This window comes from Cercospora kikuchii, assembly GCF_019650295.1.
Source record: "Cercospora kikuchii DNA, contig_00001, whole genome shotgun sequence".
NCBI classification, from domain to species: domain Eukaryota; kingdom Fungi; phylum Ascomycota; class Dothideomycetes; order Mycosphaerellales; family Mycosphaerellaceae; genus Cercospora; species Cercospora kikuchii.
Window position 1 is genome coordinate 57,344 of NW_025408582.1, and position 20,562 is coordinate 77,905.

Below are 20,562 nucleotides of genomic sequence, written 5' to 3' on the forward strand. Positions count from 1 at the left end.
GCAAAGCATGTAATGTGACACTCATTCAGAATGACCCTCAGACTGCGCATGGGGTTCTTATTGAAGCTCCCACAGACGAGCCAAGCTTCAGATTGGGCGGCAGCAGCCATTATCTCCGGGCTTTGGCCGCCTCCACAGTTGCTGCCGCGTGGGTCACGCCGTAAGGTGCGAGAATTGCCATCACTTCTTCAACGGCTGCATAACTGCTCTTGGCAAATTGATACTGAATAGTGATATGCAAGGTCCTAGCAAATCAGCATCATCAATAAACATGCTCGCTAAACGCAGTTTCAAGCTCAGCTTCGGTCCCGATAAAATTTACCACTGCCACGGTCGGGCGATTTTCCACCATCTACTCTTCCATGTGCAGGTTGCCAAATTCTCTCTCGATGTTCTCGGCACGAGTGACATCTGCAGCAGCGATGTGACGCTGACCTCCAATAGGAGCACTACACTCTGGGCAACGAGTCTGCTCCATGGGTCCGCCACATTCACCTATGAAGAATGTTAGCACACTCCGTCGGCTGAGAAAGGGAGTGAACCGTCTTACCAATGGTGAAAGGATGGCCATTGGTACAGCAGTACCAATGGCCAGTGACACTGAACTCCCTCGACATGACAGTCACCACCATGCGCATCTCAGCGCTGCTGATGGACTTGTTGAGCATCTCACGAACACCATTGACTTCAGAAGTGACGCTGTTGGTCTGGCCCGGGAACATGCGACAGATCTCTTTGGATTGGTTGAGATGCAAGACTGCTTCGCGCTTGAGAGCCTCGCTCTTCTGTAAGCTGTTCCAGTGTCAGTGATGATCTTCCACGAAACAAATAGTAGCTTACCTATTTCCGTCCAAAGCCAACGTTGCACCGCACTCGAGAGCCGCAAAGTGAGCCCAAAAGATATGGCCCTCAGCCTGCTGAAGAGGATACTTCGATTTCATAGCAGACTCATGGAAAGAGTCGCACTCCATGCGATATTCGCTCAGGTTGATCGCCAACGGTTTGGCGCTACGCTGCTGACAAGGCATGCTCTCCCAATTTCGCACTAAGTCCGTAATGATGACAAGGTCGCACCGAAGGCCGAGAGCAATCGCCAAGAGTGTACCACGAGTTTGTAGGATGCTCCGGTCGTACTCGAAATTCGGCATATCTATAGTCTGGCGTCTTCGAACAGACTCGACAAGATCGCGAACACGTTGGAATGGCTGCTCCTCCGCACGCACCTTGTTTGTGAAATTCGCGATAGCGCGACGAAGCTTAAGAAAGGCGGAGTAGCGGCCTGCAGTCGAACGACGGATAGCAGCAGCCAACGTGCTGGGACCAGTGAATGAGACTTCAGCAATCAAAGGAGTCTGCCCAACAGTCTTCAGTAATTCTCCTTGCTTCTGTTGAAATTTTTCTGCAAGCGGCAGGTACGCCTGATGGGACCAAGCGATGAACTTCTTGGTGTTTTCGTCAAGTAACGCCCGTCGGATAACGCGTCCATACCGAGCAATGGTGCGAAGACAGCCGCGGCAATTGGGGCAGGTCTTGAGGTTCTCATAGGAGAGAGGCAGCAGATTATCCTTGATAGAAACCGGCACGCTCAGATGGTCGACTTCGCCCATGTCGTAATGCTTGGAAATGTCCATCTGGCCATCGAGAGTCTCCACAGTGAAGATGTGCCCGCACGGGGGAAAGAGACAAGGCGTCTCGTCCAGATCCAGCTCTGCATACGTCTCCAGCGTGTAGAGATCCACCGTGCTGTCTCGAACCTCTTCTGTAGCGCAAACTTGGCAGAATTTCGGAGAAGGGCACATCTCGCCGCACATCGAAGGGCACTGATGACCGCAACCCAAAACTTTCTTGCAACGCTTAGAGCAAGGAACCCAATCGCACGGAGCGCCGCAAGGCATCTGGCACTCCGCGTGTTCGCAAAACGAAGGGCACTTCTCTTCCATACAAGGCGTGCAAGGCTCGTGGCACTGCTTTTGGCACGCAGAATGAATGCAGCGCACCTCGCAGTTGGAAGAGCAAGGCGGGCAGGGTTCGCCAGTATGACACTGCTCCGGGCACGAGTGAACGCAGCTAGTAAAGCTCCTGCCGCACCTATGAGTGCACTTGGCGTGATTGATTGTGTCACTCTTGCCTTCATGATTCCGCGGGCGGCATTCAAAGCACGCTGATTGACAATTATGACCGCATTCCAGCGTCAATGAGCACCGCTCCTGGCAGCAATATCCTGGATCATCGACAGCGATATGACAAGCAACGACGACGTCGTGCCCGCAACCAGGAACTTGACGCTCAGCGGGCTCTCTGCATATATATCTGGCCGTGTCTTGGTACGACCAGCACGGCATCCTAGTAACGTGATGTCCGCAAGGTAGGGTGATGTCACATTGAACAATGATAGCGCACTGGGCCTCGCATTCATCTCCGCAGGCTCTCTTGCAAGGATGAGTGCAGCCCTTTCTCGGTCGAACGCAGTCCTTCAAGCAGTGGACTCCATTGTGCAGGCTCTCTGCATGACATTTTGACGGACAAGCATGACCACAAGGCAGTTGCTTGCCGCACATGAGATCGCAACCTGCTTCTGGTGCCACACGAGAGAAGTCCTCTGGCTCCGTGACCTGCATAGCGGTATCGGGGTGGCGAGGGCAGGATAGCTCCAGAACAGTGCCAATGTTGCCCTCGGTCCTGAAAATCTCCAGGATTCGTTGCCACATTGGAACACTCGATGCGGTTGCCGAATTGCCTAGGATATACATACCGTGTTTCGCACGAGAGAGCAATACATTGATTCTATTGGGGGTCCGCAAGAAACCGCAGTTGTTGCTGTCATTGCTGCGAACCAGAGAGATAATGACCACCTTAGCTTCTTCTCCTTGGAAGTTGTCGACAGTGGCGAGTCGAATCGCTTGGAGCAGTGTGCCCTTGGTCATGGATATACGGCGACGTGAAGAATCAGCGGCCAGAGCCGGTTCCACATCCTTCGTCGCATCTTCTTGAGCCAATTCATCGATGTCTCGGTCGTTGAGGATGATGCCGAAGGAGTTCTGGAGCTTCTCCTTCAAGTGCCGCAGCTGGCCTAAGTACGGTGTCAGTACCGCAATATCATTTGCGGTATAGACGCCTTGCTTCTGGAGATGGCCGACGAGAGCAGCGACCATTTCGACCTCGTAGCGGTTGGTACGAGAAGCCGACTGCATCTGAGTTCTCTTACCATCTTCTTTCTTTTTATGGTCCATCCAAAACAGTCTCTTACGCATTCCCACGACTTCCGGATAAGTCTTCACTGATTCAGCATCTTGCAAATTAGGATACAATGTGGAGCGGATGAGCCGCGATACATATGGGTGCATGCGTCGCTGAGTCTCCAGTGTGACGTACGGGAGACCATGGACATTTTCCTGGCGAGGGTGAATAAGTCGCTCGAACAGAGACACATCTAGTGCAATTTGGTTGCTGCGGGGGTTCTCTGCAGAAAAGTCATAGTTCTGCACTTTCGGCCTTAGTTGCTGGTGGTCTCCGATCAAAATGGCATGCTCCAACGATGGTAGCATAGCAGTGAGAAGATGGGCCTCTAGAACTTCTCCAGCCTCCTCCACTACGAGAACCTTGGATCGAAGTTTAGAGAGGGTACCAAGCTGACGCGCCAGTCCCGTCGTTGTGAGTCCGACGACATTCGCATTCGATAATACGCGCAAGTCAACGTCGCCACGCAGAGATTCCATTGCCGCTTTGTTGCGGTTGAACGTCGCGAGCTCAATCCTCAGGTCTTGATAAATGCAGGAAGTGAGCTCGTCTATCCATGAGTTGTGCAAAGCCTCGCGCTCTCCCCGAGTCATGTCGAAGAGCCTCACTGTTCCACTGCGCAACACCGCGAGACTTCGATCTCGAGCGAAAGGTAAGGCCGGGCCTTCTTTCCACCAGGTCCTCCAACAGGAACTCGTCTTCTTGCCGTGGACGACGATGAATCCATCTTCGTCTACGTCCTGAGGCAGCTGAGCACAGAAATATGGATACTTTGCATTGAAGAGGGATATGATTTCCTTCTCGGGATTGCGCAGGATGGAACGGAGACGCTGAACTAATTGATCGATGGCTTGACCTGATTCCTCGATCGAGCGTTTCGAGTCGAACCAATGCTTACCCTCCATTTTCGTAAAGCTGTGCTGCCAAGCTAATGTGCGGAGATTAATGCCTGCAAGGCGTTCACTCCTGGAACGAGAGCCGATGCGGACGATCTGACTTATTCCAGCGTCGAGGAGGTTTTCCAGGAGTTGGTCCAAAGCATGATTGGTATAGCAAACGCAGATGATGGGTCCGAGATTGGCGGCATGCTTGTTATCCAGGAGCGCCTGGAGGATCTTCACGCCAGTGTACGACTTCCCTGTTCCGGGGGGACCCTGAATCAAGCCAATTGCATGAGTGAGTGCATGTTGTGCAGCCTGGGACAAAATTAGTAGGAGACGTAGAACGTACAGTCTCAACTACTCACCTCTCGCTGTGTCTTATCAAGTCCACTAAGCTCCAGCGCGGAGGCAATGCCTTGCGGTGTATTGTCCGTGTTGCGATACTGGTCACGCAGATTTTCCGGAAGTAGGCCACGCAAGTTGTATCGAAAGCCACCACGCACCGAGTACGCTGGTCGACGCGGCTCTGCCCTATTGGCATCAGGTATGAGGGCCTCTGCAAAGGGTACATCGAGGGATGCGGCCATACGCTGGAGTGCAGAAAGTGTCGGTCCGAAAGTGGGCAGCAGAACTCCGGGAAATTCGATGAGAGAGCGGCGAACCTGTCGCGAAGACAAGCAACCCTTGATGAAGTCCGACGCTGCAAATGGCTCTGTCGAAGCAAGCTGGGCGGTGACGAATGCGTGTTCACGGTCCTTCCACAGTGTGTGCTGCTTGTGAATGGAAGGTCCGGTCGTTTTGAGCTTGGGTGGAGCCGGACCAAGGTCGGGCGAGTGGACAACGAGGAATGTGGCTTCTTGATTTGCCTCCTCACTCGACGACAGCAGACAGATCAAGGACTCGGGAGCAAGTCGCTGAGACTCTTGCCACCAATCTTCGCGCTTCTTGGAGGACTTGCCGTGGAGCAGTTGGGGCTGCTGAAACCGCAAAACAAAGAGCAAGCCCTTTTTGGCGTCGAACATTACGTTGTAGAGAGAGACGCCATGGTAAGCATTTGTGCGAACCTCTTGCTCTGAAATTCGAGGAGTATCTCCTGCACTCCGCTGATGATAAAGTTGAGCTTTGACGGCATCTCTCAGCTGTCCCACTGTATCTTCTCGCACGAGGCGGAAATTGCGATCGATCAAGCCGGGCAGACCGCGAATGTGCCACAGGTTCGGGTCTTCACGCGGCAAGTATTCTGTCCGCTCACTTAAGATCTCTTGCAAAGTTGGCAGGATCTCGATGTCCTGGATGTCGTCACTATCATTGTCATGACGAGGTCCACGCTCGGACAAAGCACCCGGGAGATCTTGATCCACCGTGAAAGTAGCGGCAGAATCTGAACCAACATGACCAGGGATAGCGCAAGTCTCTGATAAATTGATTGCGAGGTGCAGTACGGTCTTGATGGTGCGTAAGTGCCGCTCAGCGGCCCGACTCAGATTGGAAACGTCGAGAAGTGAGACCAAAACCTCAGCGGCGGCCTGGAGATTTGTATTGGCCATGGCAGAGCTGTTCCGTTCGAGCACCCCAGCAAGAACAGGAATTACAATTTCGATGCACTCGTGATCCTCCCGGGCTGATAAGCCTCGCGCCAGTGCGGTGAAAATATTGGAGCCCCGCTCGCCGTTGATACCGTATAAGGTATTAAGAAGCGCAGTATGCTGAGTCTCGACCACCATAGATTGCAGCACAGTATCGTGCGAGAGTATTCTGAAGTAAGGCAGCAGAAGGGCGGCTATGAAAGCTTCCAGCTTGTCATCGTCCATGTTTTCGAAGTTCCGGTCAATGATCTCGCGGACACGAACAAGGCCGCACTCCTCTCCAAGTACAGAGATGACGAGCTGCATATTATCGGCACTGGATTCAAGGAGTTTGAGCGCTAGCCCGACAAATTTTGCGAGCTCATCGTCTCCAAGTGGTCGGCTCTTTCTCTTCTCTTTCGGAACGTGATACAGCCACTTCTTCAGCAAATTCGCATGGTCGTTGTCATTTGAAGGTGAGCCATTTGGGTGACCGCCTTCAGCGCTAGATGAAGGAGCAGATGTCTGGCGATTGTGGCCTTTCTGACCAGGAGTGGCGCTGTTGGAGGAGCTCAACTTGTGCTTGAATCTGCACCTGTCGCCATACGGACACTTCTTGCCGGTCTCGAAAAATTTGCAGACTCCTTTCATCATCTTGTGCAGCCGATGAGGCTGTCTGTTAGCCAGTGCTGCTGTGATCTGGAACAGTAGCCTCGGGACTCGGAGAAGAGAAGACAAGCAGCTTTTCTTGAGCAATACGAGATTGGCCGAATTAGCATTGACTCCTCCAGGTCACTCTCTGGTCAATTGGATTACTGCAAGCGCCGCAGTCGCTTGTCATCATGCTGCAAGTTCGAAACACTGAATGTGGAACCCCAAATTCAGTGCATTACATCTGGCTTGCGCAAACATCTTTGAATGGAGGGAGGATGCCAGGAATTCCTATTGGTTCAGCACTCTTCCCTACGGCATTGAGCTTTCCCACTATGCATGACTTGCTGCTAATCGTCCTGGAGACAGCTAGTTGTGTTTGCTTTCAGTTGTGTGCTCGCAGCCTCGGAGCCTACAGCATGCACGCTTTTGCGGCCAGCTGCACTTGAGCCCACTTCTGCGATACAGATGCATGAGGGCGAACTGTGACCATTGGCGACCATGCAAGCTCGTAGACACTTACGGTCGCCCTCATGCAGCATACCCACGTCGCATGCTGTGCATCCCTACGTTGCACGCCAGCTTCGCAAACGCCGCAATCTGTTCACCCGACCCCTCCCCGGGGTCAAGTGGTCCGGGCAGCAGGCGCTACTGGCGAACGTTCTCGCACGCAATCTGTTTGCCCTTTGTCCTCGAAGAAGTTTTTTGCTGCTCTTGCATCTGCAGGTGGCCAGCGCGCGCGACAGTGTTAACTTACAACTCCTCTCTCGTCCTGCTAGCTCGCAAAAAGCGCTACTTCGCAACTCCTCCGCAATCTTGGTCGCTTGGTTCTCAATTCCGCTAATCGATGACGCACACTCTCGCGCTCCCAGGAGCTACTGCGGCTGAATTGTGCTAGTTGATGGACACGGCACATACTGCAAAAGGTGTGTGCTGTCTCCTGGATGGAGGTCGAGCTGCAAGCATGCGAGGATTAAGTGAGCTTTGATATTGCGATGAGCATGCTGCCTCGAGGGACATAACGGATGTGCAGACAGTCAACGAGCTTCTGCCCCTGGAACAAGCGAGTCTTTTCAACGCGCCTTTCCGTCCCTTACCGGCATGCTTTGTCTTGTCTCTGCTCGCTCGCGCGTCTTGCGCATCTCATGCTGTGAACGGGTCGTTATGCGACGCATTACAAGACTCCCCGATAAACAGCAGCTTGGTAGGGCAAAGGTGTGTATAGCGGCTGGAAATTATGTCGACCAGGATTCGCCTGTCAATACATGAAGGCCTAGCACACTGTTCCGAGTCTTTTCATGTTTTCGGCAATGCTTCAAAGCGCACCAGGACGACCACGACATTCCAGAAGTGGTGGTTGCACATTCTTCGAAATTTCAGCGCCCCATTGACTCTAGCGTCGGATAGATGTTTCTCCGCCGTCACAGTCGCACGCGCGCCGGCCGGCCTTAGGCCATCACCTCTTAGACCTCCGTGATAATCAAGGTTGCCCGAGTTGACTGCGCCCTCGCCTCCAGGACATCTATGTGCCTCGCGATCATGGGAAACAATATTTCAGAAGTGAATCACGCCTCGCCTCGGCACGTCTACGCGCTGCGGGTAAAGGGTTTTTGTCATGCGCAATGCAAACTATCAACCAATGATTTCGAAGCTTTTCACTGGCAAGCATGGCTGTCACAGAGCGACCATGTTCTTGCTCTGAAGGAAGGACATGCAATCTCATTCTATCCTGGATTCCTCAGAATTGACCAAAGTGACGCTGCACCGATGTCCTTGTGGGCCAAAGTCGATCGTAAAAACTTCGAGAACGATTTAACCAGCCTCGTTGCACATGGCAAGTATCAAGATCACAGTCTATTGGCTGAGGTGGACAGGCCGAGACGCGTGGAAGGAGCACAGATCGAAACAGCGCTTTCGGAAGAAGACGAACGCCAACTTGCTGATGATATCGCCTTCTTGACTTGTGTGTCGCAGGGCCGAGATGGGGTAACGGCAGCAGCGGTACAGCAATTTCCAAACAAGCCATTCTTGCGGGCAACAGTTTCTGCCAATGCGGGCATACCAGAAGCTACAAAGACTGCAGTTCAACGACTGTTCGCTCACCTTGAAGAATGGTCGCGGGGGAAGTCGACGAGGAAGGACACTCTGTCGAAAGTCCAGACCACGCTCGTCACCCTTCACCGAGACCGCATCTTTGATCGACTCGGCATTGTAAAGAAAGCAGGAACCATTGGGTGTGGGATAGAGAAGTCCATTGAGATGATTTTGTCACAAGCAATGTCCACAGGTTCCCATGATGAGGAGCAGCTTGGCTTCCATCGGCGTCTCAAGAAATTTCAGCAAGCTCTCCAGCAGATCATGGCCTCGCAGGTGGGCGACGAAGAACGAAAAGATTTCATTCGGCTTTTGCGGTGCGCCAACAAGCTGATGTACTTCCAAGATCTGATTTCTGAGCACTTTGGAGTGGACTGGATGCGACAGCTGCGTGCTCTTGCGAACTATCACAGAATCTTTCATTATCTCATGACATTAGCGACTCGCGCGAAAGCCCTGCAGTACTTCTTGTCTTATTTGAACTATCGCGTCTCAAAGTTTGGCGCAGTCATCATGGTTATTTTACGCGCAATATGGCCTGCAACGATGTCTCGGGAACGGATAACGTCCTTTTTGTTAATGCCGCCAGGAAGCCAATTTCTACATCCTCGAAGACGACTTGTATAGCGCCCAGGACTTTATCTGCGCTGCTAGGATCTGATCTCGAGGCAACCCAGTCTTAGTACTGTAGGACAGAAATCCCACTCCTTGATGATAACACAGAGGCTATGGGATCATTTTCCATCATTACCCACTTGCGGGACGACTAAAACATCGCTGAGCCCCACCGCGATGCTGAGAACGAGGCCGCATGTACCCCTGCTCACAAAACGTTTTGCAAAGAACGAATTTCACTTCTAAATTCAGCGCGCTCCGCTCGTTCATCATGCCGTCGTGTGCTTCATGTGACGATGATCAAGTCTGCTGCGGGCTATTTGTCAGCGGACCGCATATCCCCGAATTTACCGCTACCCGAATAGCTGAAACGAGGACATCATCCGCGCCTTTGCAAACCTCTAAGTACTCTTAGCCTCCAGGTACGCTGCCACGTCCCTAATCCTTTCATTAGTAGGTCTGCCGAGATTGGCTGGGGAGATCCCATCATGCTCTAGAGCCACGCAACGTGTCTTGCGGCATCGTCTGACCGGGATGCGGCGACACAGCAATACAGCGACACTAGGAAGCTGGAAGGTGATCTCGGTACCGCGCTATTCCAGAATCGGAGGTTTCGCATTCTTCCTATTTTGGCCAGATATGCGATGAAGCACCTGGAGGCCGGCGAGATAACATGCATCGACCGAAAAAAACGGTACTATTCAACCATTTGTATTTGCGCAATAGTTCCTCACGTTATGCCCTGTTCCTTCCGCAAGAACGGTCCTTCACATGGTCTCAGTCCTTTTATACCAGGAGCTTGGTTCTGGAGATTGCGCATTCATGACACGACCTCAGTTGCATATGTCGGGTGTCGAGGCTGACGTATCGATTTCATGACCCCCAGATGTGCAGGCTTACACCTGCCGGTCTCAAGGCGGGTGGCCTCCAGGTGACGAAACAGGTGCAAATCGAGAAGAGCTTGTTGTGCAACAATATAGCTCTGCTAGAGGACGTCATAGTTGCAGCACGCGAGCTCAACGGCAAGGCGGGGGCTTGCGGGTGGGTCATCGTTCGATACAGAGGGGTGCAGACTTAGCTCATTGTGGGTCATGAGCCAATCGATAGTTCTACTCCAAGCTGCAGCATCAGACAGCTCATTTCTCGGAGGTTTCAGCAAGGGGTTTCAACTTACTCGGGATTTGTACGACTTCGAGAAATCAGCAGTACTTGAATTGCATCTCCGTTTTCCCAACGAGAGGCAGGACTGCATTCGCAGTTGAGCTGCTAACATGCAGACCCCACAAGGTAGGTAGGCAGCATTCGAGCACTGACTGCTTTCTGTTCACACTTCCGCTCAGCCATACGCGAGATCCGGACTACCACATCGCGGAACACAGTGCATATGCAAGTCGGCAGGCAACAATCCACTATGCAGTCGCCGTGCGACATTTAGTCCATTCAATGGCAAGTGGCCAATCAAGGTGGCGCGCCGCTCGCAAGGTGGAATGTTGCCAGAAATATCTCGCAAGGTCATGCGAGGCTTTTTATGAGCATCACCACCGTACCTTTACCAGGGACAACACGGCCGATACTGTGACGCTTGAGACAGAACCTAAGAACGAGTGAAAACAATGCGTATTCTCTAAGCATTTCCTTCATTCGCGTATTCGATGTCGTCGTGGATGCATTCGTGCAACGTTGCACAAGCCCTCGAACCACTGAGTGGAGCTTTGAAGTAGCACAGCGCTACAGTAGACTTGTGCCTGTGCTACAGTGCAACAATGACAATCAGATCAGGAGGCAGTGATGTGTCAATTGACAGGTTTGAATGTGGTATGCAACTCGAGTTGGCGACAGTGTTTCTTCACGAAAACTATGTTCAGTTTATGTTCCAGAGATATGGCACCTCAAGTGAGAGCCTTAGCCAAGAGCGAGAGCAGAAGGAGATTTTTGGAGCGCATCGGGCTTTCAAAGAAGGAAGATGCTCACCGCGCATTGTATGCCGCAATGAAGGTGATTCTTACTTATCACTGCCCACGACTTGACTGACACGGAGGAGACTGAAGCGGTCGAGGCAAGAGCCAGACTTGTTACTGAGGAAGCGCACGAAGGGTATGAGGGCACATTCCAATAGAAGCGTATCAAGAGCCGTTGCTGACAACACTATTGCAGGATCCGAACCAACGAGTCCCGAACACACCAAGAAATCCTGCGCATCTATAAGGAAGCTTCCACCGCAACGAGAGCGGTATACGAGCTTGGCCATGACACCGATGGAGTGGCAGAGGAGAACTGGGTCATCCGCTGGATGCTTTGGCATGTGCACCGCTACCGAGAGCAAAGACCAAGAAGCAGGGGCATGATCAGCTCAGGCCTCGAAGTCACAGGCAGCATGTGTGTGAGAGCGCACTTTTGGGATCCTGTGCGAGAGCAGTGGATTGAGCGACGATAAAGCGAAAAGCTGTGAGATTGAAGACAGTGAAGGCTCTCTTGACATGGAGTAGCTCACCCCTTACAAGTGAAACTCGTCCTTCGAGCTTAGTCTTATGTCTTCACGAGTCTATCCGGTCTCGCGATTGAATGCTGTAACCTGTTAATGTCTGCTGCGATATCGCAATACTTTGCAGAAAAGACGTCATACTGAGCGCTGGGTGTCGTGGAACTCCTAATACGCCGAACGAAATCTAGAACCACATGGTCGAGCTGAGGAGATATCATGAAACGGGAGAATGAGGAAACGCAAAGTCACTCTTCAAAGGTTGCAGCTATACATTTTGCTAGGGAAGCTCCAACAGACATTCCTCGAGAACAGCATGGAAGCGTAGCAAGCGTTCTCGTTTCTCAATCGCCTCTTTCGATTCTCCTGCGAGGAACCGAAGCTCTTCATCCGAATAGGCAGCTACCTTTTGTGGGGAGAACACGCTCGGTAAATCTCGAAGTAAATGCCGCTCGATGACTTGACGACAGAGATTATCCACAAAGGTCTTCCGGGCAACCTGCTCGCATTTAGCGCTGAGTTGGTAGACATGTCGAATAGGCCTACCTTGTAATATGCTGCCAAAGCAGCCCTCGCCTCAGAACATGCCTGCTCGTCCATGTCTACGACAACTCGCTTTTGCAACGATGCGAGAAATGTTTGGATATCGATACTGTTGTTGCTGATGTGCACACGCCCGTTGTAATCGTGGCTCGTAGTCTCGTCCATTGCCTTTTTGAGAGCTTTGCGTGCAACTTCATTTCGCGCCTTCTGGATATTATCCGTATAGTAATGGTTGTATGTAAGCGGCTGCTGACACTCATCATTCCATAGTCTGGCCAGCTCCTTGTTGGCATTAGCTTTCATCTTTTCGAGCTCATGGGCTATTCGTTCTCGCAGCTTGCTCTTTGTGTGCTCCTCATTGGACAGGTATGAAATGACCGCTTCTACAAAACGGTCCAGACATTCATAAAGATGGTTCAGATGGTCGATAGCGAGGTGGAGCCATCTACTGGAGTGTTGATGGAACAGTTCCGCCAAGAATACGTGGTTGTACTCTCCTGGCAACTCGCGTCCGCGAGTCTTCACATACACCTGGCAAGCTGATTAGCCACAACATAACAGAGATTCTGAAGGTACGTACCTCCTTGATCCATTGTCGGAAAGCCAACTCCGTCATCAATACCTGCTCATTGACCGCGCCGCTCGCTTTGTCGACTTCGCCGGGGCCTTCGCTGTCAGTGCAAGTATCGAAGCCATAAGCAGAAGCATCATGACCCTTAATCTTCCTCTTCTCGCCCGCAGTTCTCATGAGATTGGAATACTTCACGTTCGTGGCGTGCACAATAGCTCGCAGGCGTGTCGGAGGTATCGATTCTTCTGAAGCTCGAAAGAAGTCCAAATCGCCGTAGTTACCTTGGAGTGCGGAAGAACAGATACTGTCGAATCTCATCGCTAGTCGTGACATAAATACACGCATGTCAGCGATTGTGTGACGTGCATTGCCCATTTTCTCGATCTCGTTAGAAGTCTTTTGTTTCAGATCTTTCAAATCTTGACGAACTTTCGGCATCTCCTTCTCGATATGTCGGTCTAGCAGGATCTGTAGATATCCTGTCAAGTTGTTCACGCCGATCCGACCGGGATCGAGATCTTGTTGACTCCATGGGAGCGACTCAAAGAAATCATGCTCTGCTGCAGTGCTTTCTTGCTGCGATATGCCCTTCTTCATCTGCTCGGGAGATGGATTTTTGAGAAGAAAAAATCCCAGCTTCAGTCGTGTCGTGTCCTCGTTCCTCGCCAGTAGGGCAATGCGGCTTTCTGTTCCTCGATTGATCAAATCAGGTTTCGTGATGATCCCTATGGTACGTTCCCCAGAGTGGTCATACAATTTCGATTTCCGGACCACTGGTTGATTGGCGATATCGTTGCCCGCCTGGACAACGGCGAGAATGATGGAGCGTGGATTATGCATGTATGCATCGACAAGCGCGTGCACCGCATCAACGTCTGCTTCCGTTTGGTCCTCGCTCGGTACCTGAATGATTCCTGGTAGGTCCACGACGCTCAGATGCAGACCAGTGCGACCTGAGGCTCGAATTTGAAGCATATCCCGCGCAAAAGATGGTCCCGCCTGGTCGCTTGCGAAACCCTTCACCCCCATGGCCGTTCCGGCGTCCGCTATGACCAGAGGCAACTCTGCAAACGACTCGATCGATCGGGCAAATTGCAGCATCTGACTCTTGCGTTCTTCTGTTTGCGTAGAGTGTGGGATAATAGCGACAGAAATCGACATCTCTGCATCTTCATCCTCCAAAATGATCTCCGTCGCGAACCTCGTGCAAAGACCGTCTTGTCGAGGAAAAGGAATCCCAGTGATTCTTTCCAATACCGAGCTCTTGCCTGCTGACTGATCGCCGCATACAATAAGCTGTGGTAACGCGATATGTTCAGCGATACCTCTTTTCCTGGCGGACGCAATTGCCCTAAGTCTCGCACGAGACTGCGCCGAATGCAAATCTGGCATTGCTGACCCCATGTCGCCCATGATTATCCAGGTAATGAGGACTAGTGGGCTCAACACCAAAGTGCTTGGTTGGAGTGGAAATGGTAGAACTCATTCTGAGGTAGATATCCTCGGCGCACGACACCGAGTATGATATACCACACCGCCTTGCACGTTTCGCACACACCCAACCATGCAGAATTGTTGATGTCCCCATCATCATCTACGGCAATTACTGCGATCATGCCGTCACCATCTTTCATTCATCTCATCTAACTGCGTGTACCTGGTTCGAGATATTGGGCCGGCAACGTGTTGATGGATCGATGATTTCTTGCAGTTGATGGGCCATGGATCCCAGTGCGAAGTGGAGAGACGCCAGAAAGAAGCAAGCACTAGCTTGTGAGATCGGACAGATCGTATTAGACTGGTCTTGGTCGCGTAAAGTGCCGCACAACGGAGGTGACCTTCCATGGATCTGAAAGTGCGTTGTGTTGTCTTTGGCCCGCTGTGCTCAATCGCCGTGGCAGAGGACAAAGACTACTACAAGGCGAACCCTAGGCACCAAATTCAGCGACTGGGTAGCTAATAATGGGATTCAATAAAGAGCTTATTACCAAGACAGATAGACTAACATCGGTGAGCTTGAATTGTTAAACAAAAATACGTCTTGGACTCGCTTTCAGCAGGGAATGAGGGGAGTGAGAAGGAATTGGGGCCTATGCGGCTTCGGTGGCTCTGAACTTGTCATTCTCGGCATCGTTGGCGACTGGATTTGCCTGAAGGGTTGTTGTCGCTTGAGTCATTTGGCGCGGAGACTGCCGGTCGAAGTTGCTCTAACTTGTCCAGGAACAGTGCTGAAGCTCAACCCCGCGACCGCTGGCGCCCAAAGCACGCTCAGGCCTTACGGCGACATCGCACGAGATAGGTTCTGAACCATACTATACGTCACCCGGTCAACTATTATACTCTCCGCACTTCTGACATGATTGCCCTTGTTCTCCAGGAACAAGGGTGCTTTCGTGTGGATGTGGAGCCGGCAGCTCGCCATGCCCTGGTCGAGAGGTCGACTTTGGTCGCCTACAGGATGCTTGCGACTACGATGTCAGGAGTGAAACCAGTGCTCCCACTTCCTACGCCAAGTAAAGATTGTGAACTCGAAGATGGACAAGCCGTTCGAGAGCGTCGAGATCGTATTCTCCTCCCAGAAGCAGCTGAGGAAGAGGATGAAGAAGGCATCCAGTCAAGGGTCGCTAGACATGGAGACATACAACTTCATTAGCACCAAGATTATCCCGTCTTTCGACACACGAGGGTGGAACAGCACCAAGGCGGGACGTGTTTGGAACTTGAGTCCGCACAGGATCATTGAGCTGAAGACTGTCAACCGCGAGAAAGGGGACTGGACCGCAACCATGATCGTGAACAAGATCCCACCGACGGACGTATCACCAGACACGACCTCGATTAGCGAGCCAAAGAAGTTCTCCGTGGGCGAGCCTGCCTCCTGCGTAGCGCCTGAAGCCGATCCCTCACCTGTTCTGATCCGCGATGTTCAGCTTGCCGAACAAGCTCGTGCGTCCCAAGCACCTGTGAATATCGAGCCCGACAGCGCTTTGAGCAGCGACTACGAGGACAGCATCGTTGGTGACATGAAGACCTTGGAGGACATCCCGAACGATCATGTGTTCCCCACCTGCATCATTTGTGCGAGAATGATCTACATTCGATGTGCGACATCCAGATTCCCGGCCCAGTTCAAGACCAACAACATGGTACTGCCCACTACCTGCTCCCAGTGCAAAAACGTGGTTCCCGGCATCCCTCCTCCGTTCGTCGAGACGAAGAATGACCCGAAGCTGTTCGAGACGATGGGCATCCACGTGAGCATGATGGCGAGGTCGGACATGATGAGAATAGCGCGTACCGTTGTCGGTGAGGATGCGCACCTCGCCCACGATGCGGACTTGGTCGTCTATATGCCCATCAACGACATCATGAAGTGCGTTCCCGCCGGCTCCGAGATCAGGAGCATAGACAAGGAAGCATTCGCGGAAGGGAGAGGTTCTCACGTGTTGCAACCACACTTGCGCACAGGATTCTTGTAGAGACAGAGTGAGCAGTACCTTTAACATGGGCGAGGACATGACTTCGATGCCGTCTACACCCACGAGGGAGAGTGGATCTTGCTTTGTAGCAGTGAGGCATCGGACCGTTTCCCAGAACGTACTAACATCGCAGGGAACAGAATTTCGTGCGCCCAGACAGTATTGTAAGCTATATTGGCTATATTTCAACGATTGATTTATGCTTCACATCTCATCCCACGGGCTACGTACGAGCGCGAGCACGGACACCTTGGTCTTCAATTCCACTAGCCCCAAGCTCCGATCGAAACAACCCTCAAATAAGACGGCACCGTTTTCTTGATCGTACTTTGTCGAGTCGATTGAGAGAGATTGCACAGTCGCGACTGGGAGGCAGCAAATTTGGATTCGGTTCCCAAATCGCAACGGTCTTCACGCCTGAACTTCCGCGAGATTCGCAACTATGAGCTACGAATGAACAAGAGAGCAGGGAAGAATTGTTATGAGGTCAACCTACTGCACGCAAAAGTCTACTTTTTGCTGGAATTGACTCGTCCGAACGACATAGCAAGAGATAGTGCAATCGATAACTTAAGATCCCTTGTCACCAATCATGTTACCCGTAATATGGGACACCTTCTGCACAACGGTATATAGAGAGATGTATTGGATGCGGAAATGCTCCATCACTTGACCTCATGGACTCAGTGTTGTAACGGTTGGACTGGTGGTGCCCACGCAGATCGATAAAGAACGGCAGAGGAAAGCGCGTTCGAAGTGAGGTAATGCAACGTGTACTGCAATGGGCTCCGCATTCACGCTCACCTATGCGATGAAAAAGCCACACGCCCCGAAGGCGATGGCTGTTACTTCTGCTCAAGTATTACATCTAGCCATAGCTGTATGTGCCATCGACAGATATTGCCTTTCAAGCTCTCGCTTAACGTGCGCGTGACAAGGGCATCCTCGATGGTATGTGTCGCGGGGGCTGGCCCAGTCGCGCTCGTCGGCTGCCACGACACCATACCGCGGCGACATCTTCTCTCGTTGCTACTGTCGAGCCGTAGGAATGTTAGCGATCTTGCTTGCCAGCTACGTGAACCTCAAGGAGGCGTGCGGGAGAGCACCAACATGATGCATTTCTTTCCACTAGCGGCTACGGAGACGATCCGGCCTAACGTTACGTGAGTCGTTTTGGTAGAAGAAACCGCGCTGCTGAAGTCGCGCCATGTGATTGTGCCGTCTTTGGTAGAATTCATCCGCCTCGGAGGAACTCATCGCCAGGATATAGTCGATCACAGTGTTCCGAGTGACTCGAGTTATTTGACACAGCTGGACAGTATACATCATACTGATGACTGGATATCGACAGAGGTGCGACTGGCAAGACATGTCCACTGGTTCGGGAAATTCGCGCTAGCGATCAGCCTTGGAACGCTGCAGACATGGGCAGGTGTCGCATCTGGCCGCACTCAAGTGATCTGTGGAACTACACGAAGCAACATGACTTACCTATAGAAGATGCGCTGAGAGATGATGGAACGCCTATCTCGAAGCTTCTGAATAGAGAATCAGCATGTAAGATAGACAAGGCCTAAAAACAGTGCATGGGCTCGATCCGTTTATAGGAGGGCCAAATCTATGGAGCGAAAGGGAACAAGTGAGCTTCGTTCGGCATTTCTCCCCTCCATTTTCGTTCATTTCTTAGCTGCTTTGCGTCTCCTGGCCTTGAATTTCAGGAATTCTTGATACTCCGCTTCGGTTGAGTCCCCATCATCCTCGCTCGCGCTGGACTCATGCAGAGCATCCTTCTTCGACTTTCCGTGTTTGGTCCTCTCGAAATTCGATCTTTCTTCGGCCTCTGTTTCTGAGTGCGCGGCATCGGATATGCCGCGTCCGGCAGATTTGTTTCGGTTCTGATTTCGGGTCTTTCTTGGAGTGGGATATGGGGCAGCATTTGTTTTTCCGAGCAAGAGATCAATCCTTTCGTCGACGAATGCCTGGTTGAAATGCTTCCCCAGCAGACTTCTGCTCCAGAACGTGGCGTTTTTGTCAAACTCGTTCACCTCGCCGAAATTGCCAAAAATGAACGTCACAGGGCGTCGGTAATCTGTTTCATGGGGGATGAATGCGATTCCTCCCCAGTTGAAAGTGCTAATGTCTTCGATGTCTTGGGCCGTCCCTCTCATGTTTCCTATCACCCTCTTCTCTCCCTTCTCCAGGTAACGCTCGGCCACCCTGGGGCCCAACTTCGATGAAGCCACGATGTGCCAGACACAGAACTCAGTATCATCGTCGGTGATCTGAACGAGGACTTGCCACATCGGGACTCGGACGCCTCTGATGGTCCGACCGCAATCGCGCAGTCCGCCGATTCTTCGTTCTTTCCCCTCATACGTGACATGATTGGGCTTGAGCTCACACCTGTAGACTCCCTTGCGAGTCGTAGGCTTCATGTCGTCTCCTGTGGGTTCAGGGTTCACTCCTGTTCGACCTGATTGCGAGCCATTCGCTGCTCCATCATTCGCGCCTCCATCGGCAGAGCCTCCAGATGCGGCCTCTTTGGATTCCGGCGAGGGTTCCTCATGAGCTCCACCACCATGCAAGCGTTTGAGGAAGTCCTCGGGCCAGAGCGTGTTCCGTTCTGTGATCTTGCTCTCTGGTATGTGTTGCTCTCGAGCTTTGCTCCACTCTATCGACTTCTGCTCGATAGCTTCATCCATCATAGCCGCCCATTCTTCTGGTTGTCTGTTTCGTGCGAGTCGTTCCCGCAGAACCTCGCGACCCCGGTGAAGGCTCTCGCGATCTTGAGGCAGAGATTTATCACCGGGGTTCACTGCAAGGGTGACGCTATATACTAACAACACGAGCATCTCTTCCCACGGCACTTTGAGGTCCAATCGTTGTTTCCCATCACGGAGTTGCATGTCCGCGATGGTATAATTGATCTTCGACGCGCGAACTCGGCCGTCGCTGTTTTTGTCGACGTAAGTCCGTGGATGGTCCAGGATCTCTCTCCACAATTTCGTGGCCTGCTCCCACTGTACTTGGTATGGTTTCATATCAGATGGGAAAAAATCCGCGATATCGGCATCTTTCATCTCAGAGTCCTCTTCCCTATCTTGTCCCGCCGCGGACTTCCGGACTCGATCCTTGAAAGTGGGATCGGTCTTCCCGTCCTTCTGCCGTGTCTTTCCATGCTCGTCAAAGTAGTGATGAGGGGCTTCCCCGACGAATCCCGAGCGAGCCCACTCCAAATGCTCGTCTCGCACCGGCTCGTAAATGCATATATCCTTGAAGCGTGATATCCCATAGGAAAGGGCTAAGCAAGGTTTAGTCTGAGCCAAAGAGGGATATCGTTTGCGCACCTTTGTAGGCTTCCGCCTTATGGTCTTCCATCTCCTTGTCTTTGGTTGGATATTCCAGGATGTGCTGCAGTTGACTTCTATACATATCTAGAATGTCGTCTGCGTTCCCACACGGGCCATCCAGGAGGAAGGACGGGTCTATTGGCGTGCCATTTTCTGGCAGTTCTCCAGCAAGCAAATCGATAGTTTGGGCAAACTCTTCTCTTCTCTCCTTACTCAGCTTGCTGTTCCCAGGCGGCAGCGTCTGACCTCCAACTTTGCTGCCTTGGGGCGTGTTCGATCCGCGACTGGGCTCTGGCGCCTGCGCCGGAGTGGGAGTCGAAGCGGTGGTTTCGACCTGGGATGCTTCCATCTTGCTCAGATCTCCGATTCGAATTTGAGAAATTGATTGATATTGTTGTAAAGTAATTCAGACTTTGTGGAGTTTCACTGCTTGCAACCTGTGCAGATGGAATGTCCGGAATAAGTAGGCAAACAGGTGAACCCCGGGGTTGGCAATATCTAATACTTCCAGAACTAGAGCAATAGCCAGCATGAGAGGCACTACAAATGTCTCTACGATTTCAACCCCTCCCCCTCCCTCTCTGGGACCCGCCCCCGGGGGTGTCTCCGATTCTCCTTTCTCGAGGGTTCAGCCCCATCCTGGCCTGTGGTACTCGGGAAAGTGCACATTGTCGCTCGTGGTTAATAGCGTAGCGCTTTTCATCGTTTTCCACGACTGAGCAACAACTCTCAAAATGGCAAACATGAATTTCATCATACCTTGCATCGCCGGTCTCGTTGCAGGGATTCCTCGCCTCCATCATGATCAGCACGCCCACATGCAACAGGCTCTTCGATATTCCGATCTCACCTCCACGATGACGATTACGCAGACTCAATACATGTTCGATGTGGCAACGGTGACCCCAGTAGAGAATATTCCCACTGCGACGAGCGTGCCAACGGCTACATCTTCGAAGCCGAATGCAGCATGCGATATCGAGACATGCCTGGCATGTAGGACATGGTTCCATTGCACGGAAGTGGACCTTAGATGGTACGATATGATCCATCATCTTCACCGTTGCTAGCGCTAATGCAACGCGACAGTCTCCATT

General features: G+C 52.0%; 5 protein-coding genes across 5 annotated transcripts; 2 read left to right on the top strand and 3 right to left on the bottom strand.

Moving 5' to 3' along the window:
• Positions 1-352: 352 nt before the first annotated feature.
• Positions 353-6,337, bottom strand: CKM354_000001200 (uncharacterized protein; the record flags this gene model as incomplete). Its single annotated transcript, XM_044795093.1, has 3 exons — positions 353-495; positions 2,525-4,433; positions 4,484-6,337. The coding sequence occupies 3 exons, from the start codon at positions 6,335-6,337 to the stop codon at positions 353-355; spliced, it is 3,906 nt and encodes a 1,301-aa protein (XP_044651028.1).
• Positions 6,338-8,101: 1,764 nt separating this feature from the next.
• CKM354_000001300 (uncharacterized protein) lies at positions 8,102-9,055 on the top strand (the record flags this gene model as incomplete). The annotated part of the gene is made up of 1 exon (XM_044795094.1): positions 8,102-9,055. The coding sequence occupies one exon, from the start codon at positions 8,102-8,104 to the stop codon at positions 9,053-9,055; it is 954 nt and encodes a 317-aa protein (XP_044651029.1).
• A 2,747-nt stretch (positions 9,056-11,802) lies between these two features.
• On the bottom strand, positions 11,803-14,049 carry CKM354_000001400 (uncharacterized protein; the record flags this gene model as incomplete). Its single annotated transcript, XM_044795095.1, has 3 exons — positions 11,803-12,021; positions 12,069-12,596; positions 12,646-14,049. The coding sequence occupies 3 exons, from the start codon at positions 14,047-14,049 to the stop codon at positions 11,803-11,805; spliced, it is 2,151 nt and encodes a 716-aa protein (XP_044651030.1).
• Positions 14,050-15,170: 1,121 nt separating this feature from the next.
• Positions 15,171-16,115, top strand: CKM354_000001500 (uncharacterized protein; the record flags this gene model as incomplete). The annotated part of the gene is made up of 1 exon (XM_044795096.1): positions 15,171-16,115. The coding sequence occupies one exon, from the start codon at positions 15,171-15,173 to the stop codon at positions 16,113-16,115; it is 945 nt and encodes a 314-aa protein (XP_044651031.1).
• Positions 16,116-17,791: 1,676 nt separating this feature from the next.
• On the bottom strand, positions 17,792-19,814 carry CKM354_000001600 (uncharacterized protein; the record flags this gene model as incomplete). Its single annotated transcript, XM_044795097.1, has 2 exons — positions 17,792-19,416; positions 19,463-19,814. 2 exons carry the CDS (start codon positions 19,812-19,814, stop codon positions 17,792-17,794), a joined length of 1,977 nt encoding a protein of 658 aa, XP_044651032.1.
• Between the last annotated feature and the right edge of the window lie 748 nt (positions 19,815-20,562).